We start from the raw sequence: 20,713 nt of genomic DNA on the forward strand, positions 1-20,713 counted from the left end.
AGCTTATACCCTTTGCAAGAGCATGGATGGAATTGGAGAGCATTATGCTAAGTGAAATAAGCCAGGCGCTGAAAGACAAATACCATATGATCTTGCCTGTCAGTGGAACCTAATTAACAAAACAAACAAGCAAGCAAAATATAACCAGAGACATTGAAGTTAAGAACAATTTAACAACAGCCAGCAGGGAGTGGGGTGGGGACAGTGGGAAGAGGGGATTACAGGAACTACTATAAAGGACACATGGACAAAATCAAGGGGGAGGGTGGAGGTGGGGGAGGGAGGTGGGTTCAGCTGGGGTGGGGTGGAGGGATGGGGAGAAAAGGCATACAACTGTAATTGAATAACAATAAAAAATTAAAAAAACCATAGATAAACTGGTCCACTGTAGCCAGTGCTACTAGAACAGATGTCAGAGAGGCAGCTTTGGTGCATGAGGCTTCCAGGTTGTTACAGTGTGCACCTGGGGGTCTGCTCAGGACCTGCTTGTCTAGCCTGATCAGGAGAACTGAACTGTGTTTGTAAACACAGACCTTTGAAAATCAAGCATTTATATACAATTGGACTTGCTAATCACAGGTGAATCCGATTTATTCAGTAATAACAATTGGGTTTATAAACAGTGCATTAGTTTGGTTCAGATTAACTTAGTATGTAACTGAAGTATATATTTGAAGGTGAAAACTAAACTTCTTGGAAAATATTCTTGATAGTCTTTTCTCTAATTCTAACTGGTCTTCCTCAGTCACACTGATTGTAAATTTTTTTATATTATAGAGAAAGAAACATGCACTTGTTAATTTATTTCTTCATTTAACAAATAAATATTTATTGATCACCATCATTGTTAGACAGAGGGACTACAGAGATAAGTAAGATATGGCCCTTTGACCCTGAAATGCACAACAAAGAGATGAACATATAAGCATATAACTTACTGACATAATATCTAGACTGTGCCAGTCAGGTACATTTGAGTGTCTGGTATGGGCTCAGCCATTGCCAAGGTTACAAGGATGAATAACATGCACTCTGTTCTCATCAGTGGGTTCACAGGCTAATGTAGAAGGTCAACACTGAGATTTTTATCCTTTATAACGACTTCATGATAGCCATATGCATAGTGTTTTGTAGGAAAGAACCTCTAGTCCTGCATGACAGAAGTTAGAGAAGCCCTTGCCATTGATGTGCTAGTAAACAAACAGGAGTTTCCCAGAAGAGGAAGGACGGGTGAGCATTTCAGGGCACATGCGCAGGCTTCTTGTGGGCAGGGACCTGTGTCCGCTGTACTCATAGATGTACCCCCAGCACCAACAGCAGTGCCTACCATGTAATTGGTAGCAGTATTTGAATAAATGAGGGAATAGCACTTAGTTTTGTGTGAATTAAGCATAATGCATATGGCAGGGAGATGATCCTAGAAATGTATAATCATAACTTGTTTTTAGGAAATTCTTTTAGATATTAGCCCTATAAAATAATAATAATGCCAAGCAGAAGTGAGCACTTATAATGTGCCAAGCACTATGTGAATTACTGTTCATAAATTAGCTCTTTTAATCCTCAACACAACCCTATGAGGTAGATTTAATTATTATCCCCATTTCACAAATGAGGAAACTGAGCACAGAAAGATTCAAACCCACCCTTCATCCAAGGTTCAAACCCAAGCTTTTAAGTCCAGTCCGTCAGCTATCAGTGGTAGTTGCTACTCCATGAAACTGAATTTAACACGTATTATACCTGAATTACATATGGGCCCTGCCAGTGTGGATAAGCAGGTTGGGCATCTTCCTGAAAACTGAAAGGTTGCTGGTTCGAACCCCAAATGTCATAAGCCTGGGTTGCAGGTTCGGTCTCCCATCAGGGTGCATATGAGAGGCAACTGATCAATATTTCTCTCTCACATGGATGATTCTCTCCCTCTCTTTCTCCCTCCCTTTCCCTCTCTCTAAAAATAAAAATGAATACAAAATTTTAAATTACATATGGTATAACTGGTCGTAGTGAAATGAGTGTGTTCTTCCTTTACCATGTGGATAACTTGGTTTCTCTACAGAAGTATACTCAGCTCTAACCTGACTGTTAAGAGAGACCTTGGCTTCTCTTCCAGCCTCTCTGGTGGACATAGCTACACTAGGAAGGAACCATGTAGGGCCATGCTGGAGTGAAGGGAGTGAGGGAGGTCAGGGAAGTAGGTGATGAGGTAGGGAGAGTGAGACATAGCAACCGTGGCAAGGCAGGGTTTGTCTTCGCACCCACCTACCTCACTATGCATCCCATCTTGAACCTCTCTCTCTCCCTCCCCTGTCTCTGACTCTACTGCCACAGTTTCTTTCCCAAGACTGCAGCTGGGAGAATGTACAGTAGGGAGCTCAGTAGAGCAAAGCCAAGTGAGGTGGCCAGACTCCTGCAGAGATAGGTAAGGAAACCATAGACTCTTAGAGACCATGTCTAATCCAGCCCCCTCCAGAATGAGAATCCTCCTCTGTTAAATCTGTAACCTGCTACCCATTTAGACTCTCCTTTCCCTCTCCATTCATGTTCCTGACCTCCTTTCTTTCCTCCTCCTTTGGTCTCCCCACTGGGTTTAGGAGATTGGTACTAAGTCCAGGGAACAAGGTTGGGAGGGGCCGGCCAGTTAGGGCTTCATCTTTCTTCCACCCTTTCTCTCCCTCTCATTCCCCTCTGGTTTGCCATCTGGGACTAGCACTTGGGGAAGAAATGCAGCAGGGTCCCCAGTGGCAGCAGAGTCAGCAGCAATGAGATAGGGGTGCAAAGAAACCTGTGGCTTAGATAATAAAGCTCTCAGAACTCCTGTGGCTTTAAGAAGGAATGGCAATTAGTGTGTTAGGGACATATCTAAATTGGGGTCTGCCGTAATTGCACCTAACTGACATCATTTTTTCCTAGGAAAGGGAAACGTTTTAGCATACATTGCCCTAGTTATCAGCCAAACGTTCTTTTTACTAAGTAGTTGCATCTTCCCTTTAAGTTTGGCAGTGAATTTCCATTGCTCCTCTCCCTATGGGCCTTTCTGAAGAAGTATTTTTATCTCCACAGATTCTTATTATGCTCATATGAATGTTTTTAAGGTCTCACTCTGCAGAGAGCTTAGGAAGTTTCGCCAATGGGCAGAAGACTGGCTTAGCTGACCCCTAAGGACCAAAGCAGCCCTTGTGAGTTACAGCAAAGGACAAATAGGGCTGAAGAAAAGTGTACCGGGTCATGTCCAACCTCTCAGTTCACAGAAGCAGGACTCCACAGTCCTTCTTGGATCTAGGCTTGCAGAAGCCTGGATTGAGGTGAAAGTAGATAAGGCTGGCCCTCAGTGGCAGGACAGAGCTGTGGACATGTTGGAAGAGGAGAGCAGGCATGCTTACAGGAGGGCCCCTGGGGAGGGGCAATGGGGCAATCTAATGCAATAGGTCCCATGTGACAGGTGGAGAATAGAACAGGGATCTGGTGAAGGGCTCACAATAGAGGTTAACTAAGATGGTGTATTACCATCTGTAGAGAAAACCTGGACAGATTCCTCTAGATGCTGGTATATAGAGGGAAGTAATCCTGGGTCTGTCCCTGTTTGCCATTGCCGCAGTGTAATTATTCAGAGCACTCCTTTTCACTCTCAAGTGTGCTCCAGTTTGGACAATAACTTACATTGCTCTTCTATTTCCAAGGCCATATTCCAAGCCTTCGGTTTGTTCTGATAATAGCCTTGTTTCTGGAGTACAGAGAGGTTACCAGTGAGAAGCTTACTTTCCTTCTAACAGCCCTCTGTAGACCATACAAAATTAGTTATTGTTAATAATGTTTTTAATAAGAATATAGTTTTCCTTTTTCTAGAGACTTGTACAGTGCACCCATTATCATCATGTGCGAAATGGAGCCGCCAAGACCAAATACTGTTAATAGACATTAACTTGTCCTCTGTCTTCCGCCAACCCTTGGCTGCCAGGACAAAGTGCTATGGGTCAGATCACAGCATCTGACTAGGTTTCAAGGGCCCAGAATCCCTATAAGTCTCTCTAAACCCCCCCAACACTATTCAGTTTTAGTGAATTCAGTTATTTTGATGAATTTTTAACTTCTCAATCTGGGATTTTAGCAGGATAGAAATCCAGCTTTTCCTTGACCTGTCTAAAACCTCCTTTTCAACAGCATTTGACCCTTACTTCATCCAATATGAGTTGTAGGCTTTTTCAAAGTCCTGTTTATCAAACCTTCCTAAAAGAAGGAAACCTTACTCATGAGGACACCATCGATCCCAATTTGGGATCATTTGGCCACCTTGGATTGAGATGTGCCTATGTGCTAGCTGGCAATAAAGGATTAGCAAAACTGGCTATTAGTGCAGATTAACTTTAGGAGAATATTTGAACTATGTGGTAGTTTCACTTTTTTTACTTTTTTTCCCAGAGGCCTACTTGTCTATGTGGTAGCTTTATACAAAAGCAGATATTTTCTACAGAAAACGTACGAATCTATCATCATTTTCTGTGTATTAAAGCAGAATTCAGGGCTTCAGTTTGGAGGACGTATATAGGTAGTAGTTTATTAGCCTACTTGGGGTTTCTGTATGAATTTGAATATAAAGGAAATGCAGTTTTTTCAAAAATTATCCATAATTCTCATTTATTTATTTTTTGTTTATCTACCCTGGCCTTTTTGTCTATTAGTGAAATAAGTTACATTTGTGCAGTGTTATCTTTTCTCTTCTATGGAAGGTTTAGCAATTTCAGAGTATAATTGTTTTAAATTGGGAAAATTCAATTTTCTCTAATGTTTTAGCATTTAACTAAGCTTTGAATGCTTGTGCTTTCTTGCATTACCCAAAACATTTGGAAAATGAACTCATCTCAACTCATCTCCTTCCCATCCCAGCCCCATCCACAACCCCAACTTACTCGCCACATTCCCTTACTTGAGTTAACACTAGCACAACTTTTCCAGTCATTACAAATCTCAGTCATTTGGCTCCTTCTCAGGCCTTCTTTGTTTCTTTCCCTCTGCTTACTTGCCACTGCCCATGAAACCCCTCTTGCATCTCTCTCAAAGCTGTCCTTTCTGTTCTCCCCAAGACGGCCTCGATCGGGATGATGTTAAAGCACACCCGGGGCACTGCCAGAACTTCCAAACTGGTTTTCCTGCCTCAAGGTTTTCTCCTTGCTAAATCACCTTGAATTTTTTCTAAATTAACCTTCTAGTAAGACAAGTGATCACTTCATCCCTCCGATCAAACACTGTCAGTGGGCCTCCAGTTGCCACAGGATAAAATCAAGCACCGGCTTTAACTGGGATCAAGACTCTCTGTGCCAGGATCCAACCTTGTTTCCCTCTGCTTTTATGCACATACATGGCTCTCTTCCCAACCCTCTCCTCATATAGTCTTGCTTCATTGCTTTTATTCAAGTAGTTTTCTACCTTTGCAATGACTCCATCTCCACCCCAAAGTTTCACTGACTGAAAATCTCATGGCCTAGCCCAATAGCTGTGTCCTCTCTGAGACTCCAAGCAGAGGAGTGCTCATCCTCTGCTCCATGCCTCCTGTACCCATTACCCTTACTTAGCACTCTTACTATACAGGATGTTGTTTTTATTACTGTCACATGGGTATTGTCATGTGCCTGCTTCATGGTAAACTCCTTGGGGCTTCACCTAGAATATAGCCTTATACTTAGGAAGTAGATTAGCTTTGTTGCATGGGTACATGCTACCATCTAAACCTGGAAAGCTAAAAATATTAGGTAAACATTACAGGAGTGTTTTTGCCTTTTCAGCAAAACCCAAAATCACGTATGTAGAAAACCAGACCGCCATGGAATTGGAGGAACAGGTCACTCTTACCTGTGAAGCCTCGGGCGACCCCATTCCCTCTATCACCTGGAGAACTTCCACCCGAAACATCAGCAGCGAAGAAAAGGTATGATGTCGCCCAAGAGTTTCAGGGCCATGGAGCTCAGACTCAAAGCAGACTGAGTCCACCCCATGCCCAGTTCTCTTTGGTGAGCCAGAAGGTGGGACGAAGTCACTGGAGGCTGAAAGCAGGTTCTGTGGCCTCCCGCCTCCAGCCTGCCTGGATGCAACCTGCTCAGCATTCCCTGGCAATGGAAGGGGCATTTGCAGGGGTGTGATGATAGTGGGTATGGTCAAAGTAGACTCTAGTTCTGGGGAGGAAGAGGACAATGAGTTTCAAACACAAGGTTATGAGGTTGTGAGGAACAAGGCAAAACGAAGGTCCTGGTGCTCCAGGTGATTTCATCCTCATCTCAGGGCACCCAGGAAAATGTCTCCTGGAAATCATAGGGTCAGAATAAGGCTATCAGTTCTTTTCCTTGTGCTTTGTATACTCATGCTATACATGCACTATCTGCACAAAAGCTTGGTTGCCTTTGTGTCTGCCTGTATTCTCAATCACACTTGTATATCATTTTGATCTAAAGGCAAAAATAGTTAGCAGTTTCCACATGATGATGATTGTACTGGGCTCTACGATATGTTCACCGAGAAAATAAGAACAATGTAGCAACCTTCCTGACAAATTTAAGTGACTAGGAAGATTTAACTTTAAAAGATGTAGACTTATAGACCACTGGAAAGCTGTCTTTTTAACTGACAATATAATAATTGAGGTGACCCTCACATCATGCAACCTTTGCTATTGAGTAGGCCAAAAGCAGAAGGAGGAATAAGATTGGTTTTAAAGCAACTTAAACCATCTTATGGCACTTCTCCAGTCTCATCTCATATATCCTGTAGTAATAGGCTTCATTTCAGTTGGCCAAAGCTTTGTCACCTGTTCAGAAGTAATGGCCTAAGATTAAAATGACCTTATAAGATTTATAATGGATTGCTTATTGACCAGAATGTCAGAAATGATAGATCTTCACTCTTCCACCTACCTAAAGGAGATCCCTAGAGAGGGTAAACTCAAGTTAAGCCAAAAAGGGATAGTGTGAGAATCTAGAGCCAGATTTGGGAACTGCATTTGAGGAGCTGGTTTCTGTCCCACTAATAGAAGAAAAACCAAATCAAAAAGAACAGGAATTATTGTTCCAAAAGAAATTATTTTTTGCAAATTTTACCTCCAGAGTTGAATTCAACTCAACAAAAACTCAACTGAGGAACTGCTAAGTATTTTTGAAACTCGCATATGCTGCTCGATATTGTACTGGATTAAGAAATATGGTGTTTACTTGGGTACTTTCTTTGTCAACATTGGAATTAAACCCTCAGCTCAGATTTCAGTTCCATTGTGTGTGCTACATGGATTGAATGTACATTTCAGGGCTTAAACCACAGGGCCACTGCTTGACAGATTTTTCTATATCAGACTTGAAAGCAGATTTGTCCAGAATGACCCAGTGTATATCTGACCTTAGTGAAGGACAGAAATAATATCTATTCCAGGTAAATGAATCTTTTAAATTCTATATCTTTTCTAGGAATAGCTCAACAGCTAAGCTAGACCAGAAGGGTTATTAAAATTTGTGTCTACCTCAGGTCCCTTAATAGGTTGGCACTTCTGGCTTGTATCTGTGAATTCCTTTTTATAGAATGAGAACAAATAACCAGGCACTAATACCCACTCATACTTACTAAATATTGAGACTAAAGGTGTTCAGTAGAGACTATTTCAAGCCAAGTAGACTTCATATAACTCACTTAACAGTGTAGATCATTTGTCTCAATCTGAGATAATTATTTAAGCCCAACCACATAGGTTTTATTGTGGTTTCTTTACAAAAGACTGCCTTCAGATTTACTTGAAGTGACTTACTGGAACATGAGTGGATCAATGTTAAAACAAGTCCTCTAAGTCAGCCAGTGTTGTGACACCAGATTAACATATCTGCCTAAATGAAACCTGTATAGAAAAGTTGCCATTTCTATTCATTTTATATTGACATCAAAGAGGCATGATGTCCATCTTATACCTGGATAGCTAATAATTAAGAAAACAAAGGTGGCCTTTTTGTGGGCTGTCGGACTCCAGACAATAAATCTCACTTTTGCTTTGGTAGCTGTTCCTCATTTGCAACTCCATCTGAATTTGCATGATACGAAATTAGGTATCAAGTGAATTGATACCTAGAGTCAGTGAATTGTAGGAGTGGAAGAAAACAATTTTTCTTTTTCAAATCAGGATGATACACTAAACAGGTAAGAACAGACAGTTGTATCAAACTGCCAAGGTGAAGAAGGCTCCTGAGAATTAGATCACATAAAATGCCAGAATCACAGGAGGCTGGAAGGAAGCCAGCCTTTGATGTTGTTTAGTCTTACCTAGCCCCTGCCCACAAGTGACTGTGTCGGTCTTATGCAAGGCAGTTGGCCGATGCTGATGATCTGGAAGGTCCACTTCTTTGCCCCTTCTGCTTCTCAGTGTTCCTGCCTCTGCCAGTCAGCCTTTGTATGAGGACCCACAAAGTAGCTGTTCAATTTTTTTAGTCAGTCTGTTCTTGTGTACCTTACCAGTTGTCCTGTAATAGATGGCTTTTGTTCATCCATGCTGCATTAAAATGTTTTTAACTGACAATATAATAATTGAGGTGACCCTCACATCATGCTACCTTTGCTATTGAGTAGACCAAAAGGAAGAGAAGGAATAAGCTTGGTTTTAAAGCAATTTAAACCATCCTGTGGCACTTCTCCAATCTCATCTCATATATCCTGTAGTAATGGGCTTCATTTCAGTTGGCCAAAGCTTTGTCATCTATTCAGAAGTAATGACCTAAGATTAAAAAGGCTTTCAACCATAGACACATAGTGAATTTCTAATGGAATACTTATGCTTTTCTTCATTGAAAAAAGAAGGGAAAAGAAGGAAAAACCAGGGCCACTGATGTAGACTTCCTTGGGGCTATTGCTCCCCTGATCTGGACACCATAATGCAGTGAGAGTTGCACTAGCCCTTCAACACTTTCCTCATCCTGCTGCCTCACACTGGGCTTGTGGTCAACTAAAATGTTCGGGTCTTTTTACATGAACTGTATGTAAGCCACATATCTCCTATCCCATTCTTATGCAGTTGATTACTTATCCAGTCATGCAAAATTTTATATTTATTTCTGTTAAAAATTGTGTTTGGTTGGTTGCAACCCAGTGTTTCTCAATGTGGTCAGTACAAAAATTTGGGAAAACTGTTCCTTTACTGGAACTGTCCCTTGTGCATTGCAAGATATTTAGCTCCCCCAGCCCTTCCCTCTAAATACCAGTAGCCATCTCTAATCATTGTGATCACCAAAATTCCAGTGTACAAACACTGTCTGCCTTGAGAACAATCATTAGAGTCCACTTTCTCACCAGTCAAGAATGCCTTTCATTACAACTGTTCTTTAGAGGTCTTTGGGTCCAGGAAATTTCAATCCACATGGCCCCCCTATTTTATTTATATATATTGAAAATAATAAGGTCTTGCAGCCCATGGTGACCCCAGCCTGAACACAAGGCCCAACTCCAGACAATGCAGTGGTCTTACCTGTGCAACTATTAGTTACTGTATTGTATTAGTTATTGCTCCAACCTTATGTGAACACTTATTTGAAATATCTTTGTCCAGGTCACTGGTAAAAGTGTTGACTGGGACAGGGGCAAGTACAGAACCCTTAGAATGCCACCAGGGCTTCCTCTGGGTCTGTGACTAAGAAGGTAGAGCACCAAATGCCCCGGCGCGCTTTCATGATTTTAATGACTTCTGTGGAAGGCTCAATGGTTTCTTTAATAAAGTTATTTCCAATGTAAGCTATTTAGAGCAGCCCAGCCCTTCACTGAGAGGAGAAAAGGCTTTCAACCATAGACACATAGTGAATTTCTAATGGAATACTTATGCTTTTCTTCATTAAAAAAAGCAGGGGAAAAAAAGCAAAAACCAGAACAGTGAGCCTGCATGCCATACCCTGTCTTTGGTCATGTCTCTAGGTTTAGTCCAATCACTTGTTGGAGATGGATTATTATCAATCTGCTAAGCTTCAGCTAGTTGAGTTTGTTTCACTCCACATCTGATAATAGCTAGGCTAAGCTTGGCTCATTAAGACCATTAGGGTAGATCATTTGTCTAAAAGTTAATTCATTTCTTAGTGGTCACTATTATGTTGCCAAAATACAAAACAGACTTGAACACCACAATGGGTCAGTGTGACCTATGTGTGTGGAGGTCATCGTGACAATGCAGGTACAAAGAAAGTCTGTGCATCCACAGCACTTCATCACTCTTTCTGCCCACACTCATTTGAACTGTTGCCAGGCACTTGAGTGAGTGGCACTAAATTCCAGATCCTATTTACATACTGAATGAGACTTCCAAATGATAATTTGCATCATCTGTCTCTGGCAGAACAAATTCACTGTGTGCTCATTTGAACATGCCTTTGAAATGACTGGTAAAGGAAAGCATATGAAGCCTCAATGTTTAAGGAAAAGGAGAGGAGCAAAGAGTTGAGATCAAAAGAGATAAACAGAAAAAGTGAAAAGCATTTCATGAACCTTGAATTTTGAGCAGACCAAGTAGCCCACAAATAAAAGACCTTTTGAAATTCTGAATTCTCTGCAAAGTGAAGCTTTTTATCACCAGGAAGAATTCCTCATTCAATATAAACCAGGTGCTCATTTTTAAAGTTGGAAAAGGTGCCTGTGTTGAGCAATCAAAGGCTCACTTACCCAGGGTGTGGGCAAATGTCTAACAGGGAATACTTTAGAATAAGTGAAGGGATGTTTCACTTTAATTTATATACATATTCCTTCAGACTTGTAAGATAATAAAAACTTGGAGCTAACAATTTTTGGAATAGTACTAATCATATTCTATTTTAATTTTTGTGGGTATTTGCATATCAGGTTGTCTTAAAGTAGGCCACACACCTTCACCAAATTGTCAGGGGCAAGGCATGTCCAATCATTCCACCATGCACAGGTGGGAGATCAAGCAACTAGAAACATTGTGTTACTAGCAACTACTTATTCTAAAAGCCACAAGACCATAAGGATTTGGGAGAAGACACAAGTAGAATCAAATCTGAAAAACAAACAACTCCATATGATATAATCCCTAAAAAAAAATCTTGATTCATGCAGCCCTGGCATGTGACAGACAAGCTTCTAAATGATGTGGAATTGGCAACCACATTTGACATGTTGGCCCACTGTTACTATGCATGTTCCTCTGTTCCCACTTTCTTCTTCATTCCACCATCATGTGACATAATCCAACATTTCCACCCTCATGTCTCTCACAAGAGCTCCTTGCATTTGGTGGACTCTTACTGAATGTTTGCTAACTCATTTGCATATCCTGGATTGCATTGCTGTGTCTCTGGCATCTTTTCTATTCTTTTTCCATCTCAACACAGGGACAATCAGGCAGTCATGCCCTCCAATAGAAAGAACAATGCAGGGTATGATATTTCTGACTCCCCACTTGAAAACACAAAAACTATAAGCAGAGTAGATTCCCAAGTACCAGACAAATAAAGAAAAATCTAGATGTGGATAGGAAAAGACCCAACCTCTCTGTCCCTGAGTTGGCTCACTTTGTGAAGAACGCCATGCTTGATGAAGATGGCACATGCTCGAGCCTGCATGCCACATGGGCATTGCTCTGCCTCACAGGACTGGCTGGGGCCCCACCGCAGTGTTCAGAGTCTGGTTTCCTCAACGCTTCCTGACCCACAGTCTTAAGGACTTCATTCCCCTCATTCCTAATGTGCCTCTATGCTCTTTTTCTTCTTGTTGTTGTTCCTTTTTATAAAAATAAAAATTTGATTTTTGTTAGTATGCATGAAGAGTTATGAAATGCATGAGCACAAAATGGCATTAGTTTATTTGTGATAAGCTGTCAGATAAAATCCAAAGGAGGAAACTTACTCTATAAGTATCTCTAGATTATGTGGTTAGAACAAGTACTGTCACCAAATACTACAAGGAATATCCAAGACATTTTGGAATAGGAGCAGTATATACTATGTCTGCTGGTGTCCATATGTCTGTCTACCAAAGATTAGGCAAGGCTTTACCTTTGAATTATACATCTTCATGTGTATAAAGTGGGGTGGGGGGAAGCTGAACATAAGTCCTAAATTAAATTGGGTAATAAACACACCATTGAAAGTGAGCCTTGGAAAAATTCTGAATTAAAAAGAAGCTGCATGTGCACGGAATGCCGTGTGATACATCAATTCTCTGAAGCAACATGTTGTAAAATTTTACTGCTTTCTTGTTGTGTTTTATATCTTGTTCTCTCCAGGCTTCGTGGACTCGACCAGAGAAGCAAGAGGTATAGCTTACCTGACCACTAGCCAGTCTAGTTTTGAAAGCATTGCAGTTTAACTCATCATTATAGTTAATAACCAGACATGCTAAACTAATTAGTAATTTAGTTAGATTAAAGAATAAGTCAATAGTGGTAGATGTTACTTCGCAATAGTGTCATTTTAGGATGAGCAAGCAAGCTGTGTTGGGAGTGGATGAACAAATCCTTGTTATTTTCTAAAACTGGATCTTATTATCTCGATGGTGCTGGTAAAATCACATCCAGGTAATTATGGAAATAAATCTCCCCAATTCCCAGGCCAGTTGTTTTGAAATGGTGAAATTTTTTGACTCTCACCTGGTTGATGCAGCTTTGGATCATAACGTCACAGGGTTAGTGATCTAAAATCCCACTCAGCCCTTTCTCTTCCAGCTCAACTCATCTTGTTGCTCACTTATTTTATAATGGTTGGTCTTGGTAAATTATCACATCCCGCTTTATCTCGAAGAAATGAAAATGATCTCTGGTTGGTTTTCCCAGGTTGTTAAATGTTATCTATGCTACTTTTGTAGAGCATTGAATTTATGAGATTAATGATTTGGCACAAATAGTTTTGTGTTTTTAAAAGGTCAGTAGCCTTTAGCCTTTGAAATTTCTCTGACTCCTTGCTTCATTTTGGGTTATGTGGGACTTAGTTTGAAAATTGAAGCTAAATATTAATCTTTAGATTTTAATTGTTACACTTCCGAGATCCTATTTTTTACCTGATTTGCGTGATTAGGTGACAGATGATGAAACAAAAACCAGTATACTTTAGACAAGGTTCAAGGATCTAATCGATAAATACTTATAAAAAAATAGTTTTTGTCTCTTCTCCAGATGGGACTTTGACCTCGTAATGCTATAAATGTAGACTCCAGCAAGCAATCCTGTAGGTTGTATTGTAATTAGGTAAATCTATCCTCTGAGTCTTTTTAGAAATGGTAATTATTCAAAACACATAACTCATGTGTTCAGGTCATGGCTATAAATATTTAATGCTGTTTAATATTTAAAAGTTGACTGCCTGTCTCCAGGCACTGATATTAATTTTTGCACATGAACACACTGCCATCATCAAATCTAGTTCATTATAAGCTGTCTTCGCATTAGACCGTCCTGCATGTCATAGGGCCTGTAGTTCAGTGCACATCCTCACCGAGATGCTTCCCTCCTGTGGCACAGGAATCGCTTAGTACTGTCACAGGCTGGGTGTTTTATTGCTTCAAAGTCACAGACCCACTGGGATTGGGGAAGGGAGAGAAGGGTTAGTCAGTCAGATCATTCCTGAGCAGCTGTAGAGCTCCGTCTGCCTGGCCTTCTACATCTTCCCCCTGTCATTCTGCTTTAGACCTGGCTGAAGGAGGAGCTGAGATTTATCAGGGAGCATTCACACAACATTAAGAGAATTATTATCATAAGTGGAAATAATGGGCTTACTCCCATTAAGCAGACACCACACTCCCGTTTTTCCAGAAGTGTCCTTATCTTCACATCTCATTCCGAACATAATTGACTTTCAAATGAGTGCCGCCCTTGGGGCCCAGAAGCTTCATTCCCTCCTATTTGTTTCATTCAGAGAGGAAGACCTTAAGTCCAGACGAGCTCAGAAGGCAATTTGGGTTATGGCCAATGTCATTCTGTTAGCTCTGAAAAGCCTTAGCCCTTTTCCCTGGAAGAAGAAAGACAAAAATGTTTTGATGAGAAGAATAATTATAATTGCCCTTCATACCTTGCAAAACAGGGTCGCCTTGCCATCATGATCTTTTCTTTCTTGCCCAGAGTTCATCTACTTTCTCCTCCAGAGCCTGAATTATCAATTATGTGACTTTTGGTCTGGACTGCTCGCTGGTGGCACTCCCTGACTTCATCCCAGTGCCAGAGTAAAAATTTCAGAGGGAGGTACTCCAGGCGCCCTGGAGTACATCTGTGCCCCTAAGAGGGAGAACTGGGCATCTGGCAGATAATCCCATCATCAATCCTGTCATGAGCCGCTGTGAAATAAAGAATTCTTTATAGTGGGCTTCCTGCTGGTCTGTTGACATCATGAAATGAGAAAAATTTCCAGAAAGAGGAATTTAGGAAAGAGACCAGATAGAAGGAGAGGAAAAGGTATAGCTGTCGGTACAACCATTTCCTGAAATAGCTGTGAAATGTGATGGGGCTTAAATGGCTGAAATGGATTAGATCTGTCAGTGATGGTGCAGTGACTTGTTTGATAGATCTGCTGAGACTGCTGACAAGGCCAGTGGTGCCTTGCTTTTGAGTTTCCCAAACTAGCTGCTGTATGGCATTGCAGTTCTGGGTTTTGGGCTTTTAAACTAGCATATCAAAATAATCTGAAGTCAGATGTTCTTTCATTCTTTAAAGGCCCAAGCTCATTGGGTAACAGATGCAATACATAGGCAGACTACTCACCTGCCCCTCTTTACAGAACATTATATGCTGGAGATAAGAGTGTGCCCCAGCCTATGAAGAATAAAACTCCTTTAGATTACCAACTCTCTGGAGGATCTGAACTTGGGCCACATGCCCAGCCTTTTCCTGGACCAGCAACCATTTTCCCTAGTGTGAGTGATTTCCCTAGAGTGTCAAGGGGGGAAACCCCTTGGAAATATTCTAGTACCCATTGCCTAGGAATCAAATCCTTATATCCTTTTTGACCAATAACTGTAATTCCAGAGACTCTGAAAGATAATTATAGTATCAAGGACTAGAAAACGGTGGTGACTGTGGTGGCAAGGATCCTAGATCTACCTGGGACTCTCTGTAGCACCATCCCTGGAGAGAGGACCCAGTTACCCTTACTTCCAGCTCAGCAGCCCCTGACTTCTGTCTGAATTGTTGGGCTTTTTAAAAAAATAAAATCATTTTACTTTTAAGCATCCAGGAAAATGAGGCACCTGAATAAATATAGGTTTCTTACATAATTTCTTACATTTTGGCACATTTGGATTTCCCATGATGTGTACATGCAGTGTGGGACTGGCAGACAGGCAGACTGCTGGAAGGGAAGGAGGGGAGTACAGATTTCCCAAATCTCACAAGGCAGGGCTGCTTCTGTTAGAATACCTGCTGGTCAGGGCTTTGCTTCCATTTTAGACATGCCAAACAAAATCATCTTGCGGGACCTTAATTGTCCTTGATCCAAACTATCTTGGCACACAGCTAGGCTGCTTGACATAAACTGAGTCCCAGTTTCTGCTTTGGATACGCCCCAGTTCCCATGGTGCTCTCTGCAACCTCCCCCACTATTTGGTACCTCAAGTGAAACTTAGATAGTTGCAGAGAGAGGAGAGAGGGTGTGAGGCTGGTCACGCACAAGCGATGACCTGGTTTCCTAGCCCCCATCCTACCTTGGGCTTTGACACTCTTTGTTCCCTCTTGGCAGACTCTGGATGGGCACATGGTGGTGCGCAGTCATGCCCGCGTGTCGTCCCTGACCCTGAAGAGCATCCAGTACACAGATGCTGGAGAATACATCTGCACTGCCAGCAACACTATTGGCCAGGACTCCCAATCCATGTACCTCGAAGTACAGTGTGAGAAATAACTGCGGGAAGACCCGGTTGGGTAGGGGCCATGGAGGGTCTGCACGAAAGGGGAAAATAGCAGCTAGGACCCAACCTGCACCTGTTGAGCTGTGTCCCCAGATCACCTTCTCACACCATCCCCAGGCTTCTTATAAGCCTGCATGCCCTCTGTGTTCCCATGCAGCTCACAGGATTGCCAGAACAGCCCCAACCTCTACTGCACCCTGGCACTAGCTCTGCTTCAGGGCACACCCACCTCCCTGTGCCAGGAGACAGGATATGTAGGGCTCCATGATAGTGGCAGTCTTCCCAACGGTCATTGCTATTCATTGCAGATGCCCCCAAGCTGCAGGGCCCCGTGGCTGTGTACACTTGGGAGGGGAACCAGGTGAACATCACCTGCGAGGTATTTGCCTACCCCAGTGCCACAATCTCATGGTTCCGAGATGGTCAGCTGCTGCCCAGCTCCAACTACAGCAATATCAAGATCTACAACACACCCTCTGCCAGCTACCTGGAGGTGAGTGGGGTGGCAGCAAGGGACAGGGTGGAGAAGGCACAGTTTGACCATAGATGGGCTCCTATATGCAGCTAAAATCCCTCTTGCTTCTCTAGTATGTCCTGAGCTGGGAGCCACTAGCCAGAGAAGAAACTGAGCTTTGGCCCAGCCCCCTTTCTCTCCCTGGGCAACTTCAGGGCCTGGAAGGCAGAGTGTGACTCTTTCCTGAACCGCTTCTCTGTTCTCTCTGGCTGAAGTCTGGGCTGGAACTAATGATTCCTGCATTACTGGTTCTATTCTTTACTAATTTAACCTAATAAACAAGGCTCTGAGGCTGTAGCCATCCCAAGGGACATGTAACCCAAGAGCTCCTTCTTTCTAAAGGTGACCCCGGACTCTGAAAATGATTTTGGAAACTACAATTGCACTGCAGTGAACCGCATTGGACAGGAGTCTTTGGAATTTATCCTTGTCCAAGCAGGTGAGCACCCCTTAGGGCTGCACCATCCTTCAAACCCTTGCCAGCCCATTTTATGTCCTTTATTGATGCCAGGAGAGTGAGAAGAAACAAGAGCCAAGGTCAGCCAAGCCAGAGGTCAGGAAGAAGAACCAATGGAGGCTTGAGGGTCTGGGCATAGGGCATGTGGGGAGAAAATCACATAGTAAGGTGGGCTGGGAGGACAGGATACAGGTGACAGGATTTCAAAACAGCAGAAGTGGGAGAGATGTGCTTTGTGATTGCGAGTCGTGTCCTGCCTGAGGTTTGCATGGGTCTCCATATGTGTTCTTCCCACAGACACCCCATCTTCACCATCCATCGACCAGGTGGAGCCATACTCTAGCACAGCACAGGTGCAGTTTGATGAACCAGAGGCCACAGGTGGGGTGCCCATCCTCAAATACAAGGCTGAGTGGAGAGCAGTGGGTGAGGAAATGTGGCACTTCAAGTGGTATGATGCCAAGGAAGGTGAGTTGGGAAGCGTCTTTGCTTCCTTTAGAGTAATGAGTCACTCAGTGTTGGGCACACATTCACCCAGTGTTCATCAGATCCTGGCACCCTGACTGCCCACTTGGGTAGCGTAGCACACCCCTCTCACCTACTGGGGATGCCCAGATGCCATCATGTGCCATCCCATTCATGCTGCAACATCATCACCGTCCCCTAAGAATCAGGGCATGGTCACATCTCATGTAGACATGTTGGCCTTCTGCCCCCTGGTACTTCAGAGCCTGGTTCCCGTGACTATGCCCGGATGGAGGAGGCCATCTCAACTGCATGCCAAGCATAGGGCCTGCTTAGCTGGTGAGCACAACCAGATGCGTCCAGTCCACCTGGCTCTGCACTTGTGGGTGACGTGCTGCAGGTTCCCTGCTGTCACTTGGCAGTCCTGCCTGAGTACATTCAGGGACCATCATATAATTATAATATTAAAATACTAGCCAAATAAGCAGAGCCAGCAAGACAAGTCTGCTCTTAAATCAATCCTGTGCTACATTTCCAATTAAAGATTTAAAAAATGACCCTTGGATGACTTTAATCTGAAGATTCTGAGCCCAGATCATTTTTCCCAGGGGATTGAGTATTTTTATGTCTCACTCCCCTTGTGGGGTTAAATTGAAATAACTTAGTGAAGTATGATTTATTTCTGTAGAAGTTTTTAATCCTGACTCCAGTGGTGGCAATGAGGGTGGAATTGGGAGTAGGCTACGACATGGGGTCATAGCCAGTCAGAGGCATCTTCCAACCCAGTTTCACTGAGAATTCATCCCTCCAGAAAAGCTCCCATCTCTCTTTGGGCTTTGGTGGGGGGTCAGGAGGTTCTGGGAGGAATTTCTATGTCATCAGGACTACAGCCTTCCTAACTTTCATCTGAAACTTCATACCAGCCTTGTGGCAGGTTGATCCCATGAAGTATGTGTAACATAAAATGTACAATTTTAACCATTTTTAAGTATACACTTCAAGGGCATCAAGCACATTCACATAGGTGTGCAACCATCACCACAGTCCATCTGCAGAACCTTTTTGTATTATCCCGAACTCTGTACCCATTAAACACTAACTCCCCGCTCCCTACTCCCCCAGCTCCTGACAGCCACCACTCCAGTTTCTGTCTCTATGTAGCTGACTATTCTAGGTACTTCGTATAAGTAGAATAATACAGTATTTATCCCTTTGTGTCTGGCTCATTTCACTTAGCATAATGTCTTCAAGGTTCACCCATGTTATAGCACCTTTCAGAATTTCCTCCCTTTTAAAGCTGAATAATATCCCATTGTGTGTACACACCATATTTTGTTTCCCTCTTCATCTCTCCATGGACACTTGGGTTATGTCCATCTTGTAGCTCTTGTAAACAATGCTGCTGTGACATGGGTGTACAAACATCTATGCCAGGTCTCTGCTTTTAATTCTTTTGTGTATATGTCTAGAAGTGGAATAGCTGGATCAAATGATAATTCTGTGTTTAATTTTTTGATGACCCCACCATATGGATTTCCACAGCAGCTACACCATTTTACCAATGGGTTTTTTATGCTTTGTGATTGTTCCCATATTCCCACAACAGCCAGCATGGAGGGCATTGTCACCATCGTGGGCCTGAAGCCTGAGACGACGTACACAGTACGACTGGCAGCCCTCAATGGCAAGGGTCTGGGCGAGATCAGCGCAGCCTCCGAGTTCAAGACTCAGCCAGTCCGTAAGTAAAGACAGCTGCCCTGCCTCCCCCACACCCTCTTCTCCCGGGGGCAGTGGGGAACCCCGAGCTGTCCCGCTATTGTTCAGATGACAGCTTTTTGTCTTTCAGGTCCCTGTGCTCAAGGTGGTCCCACCTCTTAGTTCTGTGGCCCTCAGTGATGACGGATACTGAATACCTTTAACCTCTTTCTCAAGGGCTCGGTGACACTGTCACAGTAGTTGGTCCATTTTATTAGAATAACAGCCCAGGGGGAAACTACTGACACATTATTAAAGGGAGGGGAGAAACACAGCAGTGCGTTGTGGAGGGATTTAGGGGGTTTGCTTTTTGACACAGGTCACAAAGGCCCGAAGCACCTTATGGCTTGAAGGAAGAGGGTAAAGGCAGTGACAGTTCACATAATTAGTTGTGGGACTATGATGCAGCAGAGATATTAAATGATAGGAGATCGGAGAGTGCTGTAGGATGCGGGAGCAGAATCAAAGTCTCGACGATGCAAAAGGGAAAAGGATGCCAAGGCCTGTGATTTTTCTGCTTCTCCTCCCTTGCCACACCAGGAGCACACCTGGGGGTCTCCCTCCCTCACATCCTCTTTCTAGAGTGGCTTCTTCCTGATTCCATTCAGGGATGCAGTTCTGTTTTCCGCCATCATTCCCACTCTTGTTTAAGTGTGCCCACCATCCTTCCCTTCCTTTCACACAAACTGCCAGGCTCTGGGCGCACTCTGCCCTGGAACATCCCTCCCTAGAACTGACTTACTGCTGCTGGAGGATCTTGAGTCCATCCAGCTGAAGAAGATGCTGTAGAACTCGACTGCTCACATGGTCACAGAGCTCCCTGGGCCTCTCTAATTCCTGGTGTTAAAAAGCAGACCAGGGAATCCTTTGCTTCCTTCAATTTGAAGCCAGAGAGATCCCCTTACTTCTTCTCAGAAGTAGAAAGCCTGTCTTGTCTTCCTTCTACAGGAATTGCTTCTTCCTGGATTGGAAGTAATTTGATAATTTGGGTTTCTAGCACCATGTGTTCTGCGGCTGCTAGTCATTTCTTTTACATTTTATTTTTTTTTCTTGGGTCTGTCTCTTGCCTTTCCTTTTCGTCTGTGTTCCATCCATGGGAAATGCAGATATCCCACTTCCACGTAAGTGCCTCTTCATACCTCCTTACCTGTTTCTGTAGCGTTAACATCTGCTAGTCCTAGTTCTTCATTTTAGTCCAGTTCCTTTTTGTTCCCTAGAGGCTGAAGTAGATGCTACTCACCAGGCCTAACCACACTGACCGTAGTTTAGTTGTGCTCCTGTTAAAGAGGCTAACCCTTTTCCTGTTTTAGAGCATGCAACTTTTGTGTCTTTTGAAACTGTGTTTACTTATTAACTTCTGTGTGACCTTTATCCTGTGGCAACAATGTTGTTTGCCAAGGCAAGCATGGTGGCATGTGCTGATGGTCTCTTAATAACATGCTATAGCACCACCTCACCTTTAGCCAGGATGCCAGAAAAGTGACCACATGGTCACCAGGCCTCTATTCAAAATCCTGTCACAGGAAAAAAGAATTTAAAGGGATTTCCACATTTGCTTTTAGGAGACGAAAGAATTGAGTTGTAGCACCTTCCGTTTCTGTCTTTCAGGGTGGTGGGAGCTGGAGGGCAAAAGGAGGGTTGGTGGGAGAGGCAGCAGCTGCAATTGTAAAGAGTTA

General features: G+C 43.0%; 1 protein-coding gene across 12 annotated transcripts in view; it reads left to right on the forward strand.

The window, feature by feature from the left end:
- NCAM1 (neural cell adhesion molecule 1) overlaps positions 1-20,713 on the forward strand; it is a 337,891-nt gene that overhangs the window by 278,150 nt on the left and 39,028 nt on the right. For 3 of the 12 annotated variants that reach the window (XM_053924129.2, XM_045204020.3, XM_053924127.2), the window contains exons 8-15: positions 5,781-5,923; positions 12,242-12,271; positions 15,678-15,828; positions 16,155-16,339; positions 16,703-16,799; positions 17,115-17,285; positions 18,889-19,020; positions 20,144-20,158. In XM_053924129.2, the coding sequence (XP_053780104.1) occupies positions 5,781-5,923; positions 12,242-12,271; positions 15,678-15,828; positions 16,155-16,339; positions 16,703-16,799; positions 17,115-17,285; positions 18,889-19,020; positions 20,144-20,158 (924 nt within the window). The remainder of the gene's footprint in view (positions 1-5,780; positions 5,924-12,241; positions 12,272-15,677; positions 15,829-16,154; positions 16,340-16,702; positions 16,800-17,114; positions 17,286-18,888; positions 19,021-20,143; positions 20,159-20,713) is intronic. The other 9 variants (XM_045204028.3, XM_045204022.3, XM_045204025.3 and 6 more) reach the window with 3 other exon arrangements.

This window comes from Desmodus rotundus, chromosome 5 (assembly GCF_022682495.2).
Source record: "Desmodus rotundus isolate HL8 chromosome 5, HLdesRot8A.1, whole genome shotgun sequence".
In the NCBI taxonomy this organism is placed as follows: Eukaryota; Metazoa; Chordata; class Mammalia; order Chiroptera; family Phyllostomidae; genus Desmodus; species Desmodus rotundus.